Source organism: Penaeus vannamei, unplaced genomic scaffold (genome assembly GCF_042767895.1).
Source record: "Penaeus vannamei isolate JL-2024 unplaced genomic scaffold, ASM4276789v1 unanchor4627, whole genome shotgun sequence".
In the NCBI taxonomy this organism is placed as follows: Eukaryota; Metazoa; Arthropoda; class Malacostraca; order Decapoda; family Penaeidae; genus Penaeus; species Penaeus vannamei.
In genome coordinates, this window is record NW_027217606.1 from 2,501 (window position 1) to 10,248 (window position 7,748).

The 7,748-nt window shown below is 51.1% G+C and overlaps 1 protein-coding gene across 1 annotated transcript; it reads left to right on the forward strand.

Annotated features, from left to right (window-relative positions):
- Positions 1–4,969: 4,969 nt before the first annotated feature.
- LOC113806426 (homeobox protein DLX-6) lies at positions 4,970–7,455 on the forward strand (the record flags this gene model as incomplete). The annotated part of the gene is given in 1 exon segment (XM_070120333.1): positions 4,970–7,455. A coding segment is annotated over 1 exon segment (543 nt), but the record flags the coding sequence as incomplete, so codon positions are not given.
- Between the last annotated feature and the right edge of the window lie 293 nt (positions 7,456–7,748).

Below are 7,748 nucleotides of genomic sequence, written 5' to 3' on the forward strand. Positions count from 1 at the left end.
GATTTTGTGATTATTATTGGTATTTCGAAGGCGGATGTACGAAGATCTGTGTTTGGTTGGGGATGAGGATTTAAATAGGCATGGGCGTGTACGTATTCACACACACAAACACACGCACACAAACACACGCACACACACACACACACACACACACACACACCTCCCCCCTACACTCACCCCCACCCCACACTTTTGTCCACCACACAAACGCGTATACACACTCATAAACACCCAGTTACGCACCTAAACCTACACGCACACACACCTACAGGCTCACACTTACACACGCACACACACACACACAGTCCAGGTACCAAAACACAATCTAGGCCTGTATCAGCTGCCACTATCTCGTTCGCTGTCAGGACCCCCTTGTATCAGGTTGAGGGATCTTGACGTATCGCGGGCTGCCTCCTGATATCTCAAGTGTTGGGGATGAGGGAGATGGAGGAGGGAGAGGGAGGGTGAGGGGGAGGTGGGTGGAGGGGGGAGAGGGAGGTGGAGGTGGTGGAGGGGGAGGGTAGAGGGAGAGCGGGGGAGGTGGTGGAGGGGGAGAGGGAGGTGGAGGTGGATGAGAAGGATGAGGAAGAGGGAAATGGAGAGGGAGGAAGGAGAGGGAAGGGGGGAGATGGAGAGGTGGAGGTGGTGGAATAGGGAGAGGGAGAGGGAGGTGGAGGAGGTAGGAAGAGCAAGAGGAGAAAGTAGAAAAAATATAGAAAAATTATATTCCTCTCTTCGTTGTATCACCATCATTCCTTCTATCATAACCTACTATTCCTTCCCACATCTTTATTGCCCCTCTACTTCCCACACGTTTATCACCGTCCGTCACTCCTCAGAGACAATATTTAGCCATCGGATATTTTCCCACGAAGAAGTCAAGAAAGGTGAACATCTTGGGGTGTTTTCGCGTTAGGGGAGGAAGAAGGCAATTAAGGGGTCTGGAACAGGTGAAAATCAAGGACAGCTCAGGTCATTTGGGGGTCATTTGAGGTGAGGTGTGAAGGAGAGGGTGCTTGATCTCTCTCTCTCTCTCGCTCTCTCTCTCTCTCTCTCTCTCTCTCTCTCTCTCTCTCTCTCTCTCTCTCTCTCTCTCTCTCTGTCTCTCTCTCTCTCTCTCTCTCTCTCTCTCTCTCTCTCTGTCTCTCTCTCCCTCCTCCCCTCCTTCCCCCTCCCGTTCACCTCATCACCTCCTCCTCCTCTTCCTCCTCCTTCTCTATTGTTCTTGGCGTTTTACATCCTGTCTGCTTTGTCTCTCTTTTCCTTTTCCCTTTGTCCTTATTTGTTTGTTTCTGTCTGTTGTCTGTCTGTCCGTCTCTCTCTCTCTCTCTCCTCTCTCTCTCTCTCTCTCTCTCTCTCTCTCTCTCTCTCCTCTCTCTCTCTCATCTCTCTCTCCTCTCTCTCTCTCTCTCTCTCTCTCTCTCCTCCTCCCCCTTTCTTATAAAAAATCCTTCAGCAAATAAACTCTTCCTCTCCCCCTCCCCTTCCCCCCTCCCCCCCCTCCCCCCCACCCACTCAATCGAAGCGAGAGAAAAGAAAATCCTTATTTACCGCGAAATTCTGCTATTCACCCAGCCATAACTGTGGTCAAGGAACACCCCCTCCTCCCCTACACCCCCCCCCCTTCACCTCTTACCTCCCTATCCCCCAACCAGCTCCCCCTATCCCCCATTATCTACCATTAGATGCGCTTCTTTATAATAGTCAAACAAGTGTCCATTTAAGGCAAACAGATGAATTGTGTTCCATGCCTGGGTATGAGGTGGGTGACAGGTCGATGCGCACACAGACAAACGCACATACGCACACACACACACACACACACACACACACACACACACACACACACACACACACACACACACACACACACACACACACACACACACACACACACAGCGTACATGTATACCTAGGTGAATATCTGTACTAATACATAAGCTAGCATAAGTACAGGAACAAAAACAAAACAAAAAAATACATACACATCTGCGCACACGTCCTCAAACACAAACACCCAAAAACAAACACACACAAACACACAAACCTGCCAAAACACACACAACCCCCCCCCTCCCCACACACCATGAAACCCTCATCCCTCTTACCCCCTCCTTGAGTATCACAAAGGGTGCTTATCCCATTTAAAGCACTGGGGCCATCGGCCTTATTGTCAGTGGCATGGACTGTTTGCTCTCTATTGTCAGGGGCTTGACACTCTCTTGACACTGATACAATCTGGAGATTTAGGACTTCTGCAGTCTTGGCTACTGTCTTCGTTTTTTCTTTGCTTTTTTGTTATTGCTTTTCATTATTGATTTATCTATCTATCTATTCATCTAACTATGTACATAGGTACTTCTCTGTTTATCTGCATTATCTTCTATGCATCTGTCTTACTTCAGTCAATATTTCAATTCTCCCTGTCATTTATAACTTTGAATTAAGAAATGGGAGATAATGCGATAAAGGAAAGAGAAACACAATGGAGAGAAGAAAGTTTTTTTCTAAATAAGTAAATAAAAAAAAAAATAAAAAAAATAGGGCAACCGGAACGAACGACCTACCCTCTCCCCCCCCCCCCGCCCTTATACCCACTTCTTATACTTGACACTTGTACCTACTAAGCCTGTCTATTTTTCTCTCAAGAGTGGGAAGGCTTAGATGGGCCGAGTGTGGGTGACGGGGGGAGGAGACACTGACCTCTTGCTTCTTTTTCTCTTACTTCTTCTTTTTCTCTTTCTCTTTCTTTCTTTTTGTTTTTCTTCTCATTCACCTCCTCTCTCTCTCTCGCTCTCGTTCTCTCTCTCTCCTCTCCTTCCCATCACTAACATCCTTGCCCCTACCTTCCTCCACCTCCACCTCCTACTACCCCCCTCCCTCTCATCTACCCCCTCCACCTCCACCTCCAACCTCCCCCCCCCCCACCACCACCCCCCCCCCATCCCCCCCCCCCTCCCACCTCCCTCTCATCTACCCCCTCCTCCTCCACCTCCCCCCCTCCTCATCTACCCCCTCCCACCTCCCTCCAACCTCCCTCCCCCCCTCCCCCCCCCCCCCCCTCCCCTCCCTCCCCCCCTCCCCCGTGTTCCAGAAGGTGTCTCGGCCAGTCTCTAATTAGGGCTTTCCCGCCGAAGCGTTTATGGGTCCATTAGAAGGGAGGCCGAGATGGCAGCGAGGGATGAGGGTGGTGGCAGCGGTGGGGTGGGAAGGGGGGGAGGGGAGGGAGGGAAATGGAGGGAGAGGGGGAAGGGGGAAGGGGGGAGAGGATGGGAGGGAGAGGTAGGGATGGGATGGGAGGGAGAGGGAGAGGGGAGGGAGGGTGGAGGGAGGAAGAGGGGGAAGGATGGGATGGGAGGATGGGGGGTAGGGAGGCTGGTGTTTGAATTTTGTTCCTGTCTTTTTTTCTTTTTTTTTGTTATTATTATTGTTATTATTATTATTATTATTATTATTATCATTATTATTATTATTGTTATTATTATCTATTTTCCCTCTTAAAACAATGTCTTGTCTTCAATATCTTACATTCTATTTTTCTCTCATTCCTTCTCTCCATTTTCTCTTCCTGGTAAAGAAAGAAAGAAATGGTAAGAAATACCCCCCAAAAAAAGGGAAAAAAAGAAAGAGTGAGACCCAGACCCAGAAAAAAACAACAAAAATTACACCTTTATGTATAAACCGCTACAGGTCTACGCCTATCAGTAAAAAAAAAAAGAAAGAAAAAAAAAGAAAAAAAGAAAATCCAGGTAAACCATAGTAGCACATAAGGAGGGAGGGAGGGAGGGAGGGAGGGAGGGAGGGAAAGAAGAAAGGAGGGTAGGAGGAGGGGAGGAGGACGGGGTGGGGAGGGGGGAAAGGAGGGGAAGGAGAGGTGAGTCTTTCCTCCTGAAGTCGACCGTGGGAATATTCTGTCCTCATTATGTATTCCGAAGACCTGACTTATGAGGAAGCTAGAAGGGGGGGGGGGGGGTAAGGGTACTGTAGGGGAGGTAGGGGTACTGTAGGGGGAAGGGGAAGGGGGGAAGGGAAGGTCTGTTGTCCAGGTAGCTGTCTGTCTCTCTCTCAGTCTGTCTCCTCGTTCCGTTTTATTGTCTTTTTCCTCTCGTCTCCTTTTGTGTCCTTCGCGTGGCTATTGTCTTGTGGGTTTCATCTTCTCTTTTGGTTTTGTTTGTTTCTTCTTTCTCTTCGTCCGCCTGTCTCTTGGTCTTTGTTTCGGTCTCTGTTTTTATTTTCGTTTCTATTTCACTCTCTCCTCCCGTTTCTCTGTCTCTCTCTCTTTCTCTCTCTCTCTCTCTCTCTCCTCTCTCTCTCTCTCTCTCTCTCTCTCTCTCTCTCTCTCTCTCCTCTCTCTCTCTCTCTCTCTCTCTCTCTCTCCTCTCTCTCTCTCTCTGTCTCTCTCTCTTTCTCTCTCTCTCTCTCTCTCTCTCTCATCCTCTCTTCCTCCCTCCCCACCCTCCCCTCTCTAGCGGAGGGTAGGGGAGGGAACAGCTGAGAGGGGGAGGGGCAGGGGGAGGGGAGGTAATCCGGAGGCCCCAGGGGGAGTGTTGGGTACAGCTTACGGTCTAAACGTTGTGTAATCCGTAAATCTACAATGGGGATTACATGGGTGCGAACACAGGGGCTCTCCGGGGATGTCTGAGAGTTGGGGGGGGAGGGGAGGGGCGGTAAGGGGTGGGGGTGGAGGATGAGAGGATGGGAATGGGATAATGGAGTGTTGGGGTGGAGTGGGGGGAGAGGGGGGAAGAGGGGAGATGGGGAGGGCGAGGGAGGGTTGGGGAAGGGGGAGGGGAGAGGGATTTCAGTGGAGTTATTTGGGTGATTTTTGTAACGTTCCTTTCTGCCTGGCTAATGTCGTCGTCGATGTGGCTGTGTGAGATTATCTATTTTTTATTGGTTTGTCTTGCTTTTCCTGCGTCTCGTCCCCTCGCTCGTCCCCTTCTGTCCTAACGCGGCTCTCTCTCTCCCGCAGGTGAAGATCTGGTTCCAGAACCGCCGCTCCAAGTACAAGAAGCTGTACAAGGCCGCCCAGAACGGTCAGCTGCCGGGCGTGGACGCTGCTGACATCGCTGCTGACCTCGGCGCCAACCTCGCCCAGATGGTCAGCGGCCCCGAGTCCCCCAGCTCTCCGGCGCCCACCGAGCACGCCCACGAGCACCCGCCCTCGTCCGTGGGCGGCGGCGACGGCAGCGGCCCCCTCTCCCCCCCGCCCGAGCACCAGGAGCGCCCGCAGTCGCAGACGCCCACCGTGTCCAGCCACGGCGCCGACATGAGCACGCCCATGATGTCGGGCGCCCAGAGGGAGATGATGGTGTCGCCGCCCGTGGCCACGCCCAAGGACATGGCGCCCATGAACGCCGCCGCCGCCATGGTGGCGTGCGAGCAGCAGAGGCGCGAGCAGCCGCCCATGATGCACCCGCACCACCAGTGGGACCCCGCCCACTACATGTCCTACTGGAACCACTACGGCGACATGGCCGCCCACCAGATGAACCACCAGATCATGACCTAAGCGGCGGCGCCTCTGGTCCTTGTTTACTTTTGTTTTGTTGTTTGTTTGTTTTGTGCGCGGGGAGGCTGTTCGTTTGCGTTGTTTGGCGGTGCCACGCTCCTCGCCCCTCCCCCCCTCCACCCTCCACCCCTCCACTCGCTCCTCCTCTTCTTCCTCCTCCCCCGCCCGCTCTGGGGAAACGAGGTCATGTCAGCGGGATCGATCGAGGTCGGAGGTCAGAGGTCGCAGGAAGGGAAGGAGACCGGGAAGAAGAAGGAGAAGGAAAGGAGGAGAAGAATAGGAGAAGCAGAAGAATAGGAAGAAACAGAAGAAGGGGAGGAAAAGGAGGAAGAAGACGTAGAAAAGCGAGGGAAAAGATGGAGGAGGAAGAAAAGATAAAAGAGGAGGAGGAATAAGAAGAAACGGAGGAAGAAGAATAAGAGAAAAAAAAGGAAGAGGAGGAGAAGAGAGCAGAAGAAGGTTCATCGTGACCTTTCGGAAAGGGGGAAAAGAAGGTCTTCAGAAGATGGTTCAATTGACCTTATCCCCCCCTCTATCTCCCCTCCAACCCCCCTCCCCCCACACCATGTTTGATAACGGGGAGGGAAGTATTTCTCCCCCTCCCCTCCCCCCTTCCCCTCTCCACCCCCCTGGGCACGTGGAGGCACCCCCCGCCCTCCACCCCACCGCCCCCCCACCTCCCTGCTAGCACCCCCCACCCCCCTCCATCCCAACATTCCAGGGGTGGCGCCCGTATGTGCGTATGTATGTCTGTATGTACACCAATCAGTTGGTGGCGCACTTTTTTTTTTTTTTTTTTTTTTTTTTTTTGAGAAAATAATGTGCACACACGCACACATCTTATGAAGAGATGACTCATGTGCGTATGAAAATCGTCCCAGCTGGAATTCCATGTATGTCTTTGTATAAAAAAATGTGAGAAAAAAGTAAGAAAAAAAAATATGGGTGCGGCATATGCACTTCTCTCCCCTCCCCCCCCTCCCCCTTCAACCTCCCCACTCACCCCCCTCCCCCGCCCCCCGCTGCCAGATGGTGCAGGGTGTAAGACTAATCTGTTTCATTTTAGCCTCTCCTACAACTCCTCCCCCCACCTCTCCCTCCCTCACTCCTCCTCCTCCCCCTCCTTCCTACTTCTCCCCCTTCCCCCTCCTCCTCTGTCTCCCCTCTCCCCCCTCTCACCCAGCTGTCTCACCCCACCCACCCCCTCTCTCTCACCCAGCTGGAGTTGTTGTACAAGCGCTCCTTTTATGAATTCAGCTGGTTTTCCCAACTTTATACTTGGGGCTCCTTGTACTAGAGCAAAACTTGTGTATTTTGTTTTTCTCTCTCTCTGTCTTTCTTTTTTGACTCGCTTGTATTCTCTCTCTCTCTCTCTCTCTCTCTCTCTCTCTCTCTCTCTCTCTCTCTCTCTCTCTCTCTCTCTCTCTCTCTCTCTCTCTCTCTCTCTCTCTCGGGGTGTATGTATGTGTGTATGTAAAGTGTATGTAATTACACAAACACATCTCTTTCCCACGTAGAAAGAGGAGATACACACTCCCTCTCTTTGATTATTTTCCTCTCTCAGCCCCTTCCACTTTCCCCTTTATTCCTCTCCCTCTTTCCCTCGTTTCCCTCTCCCCCCCCCTTTTCCATCCCCTCCCCTCCCCCTCTTCCCCCCCTCTGCACCAGCTTCCTCCCACCACCTGTCTAGTTAGAGCACAGGTGGCTATGGGGTACAGCTGGCATTTGTATAAAGAAATGAACTATGATGATTCTTGCGTAGTGTGTTTGAGAGTTCATGAAGCAGGTTGGTATCACTGTATAGAATTTATGATGTTGTTCTTTGATGAATCATGTTGTTGCTCTCTCTCTCTCTCTCTCTCTCTCTCTCTCTCTCTCTCTCTCTCTCTCTCTCTCTCTCTCTCTCTCTCTCTCTCTCTCTCTCTCTCTCTCTCTCTCTCTCTTACGTTCTTTCTCTCTCTCTTAGATATTCTCACTTCATAATTTTTTACTTTCTCTCATTTTTCTACCGTGATAGTGCATGTCGTATTAATGTTTGTGTGCAATACTATAAAAAAGCAACAGAGAATCTCTCCTCTCTCTCTCTCTCTCTCTCTCTCTCTCTCTCCTCTCTCTCTCTCTCTCTCTCTCTCTCTCTCTCTCTCTCTCTCTCTCTTCCATTTATTCATGATTATTATTGATAAAAACGATAAAGAAATGTAGTCTCTGGACGGATGGAATTATATATATTGTAAAA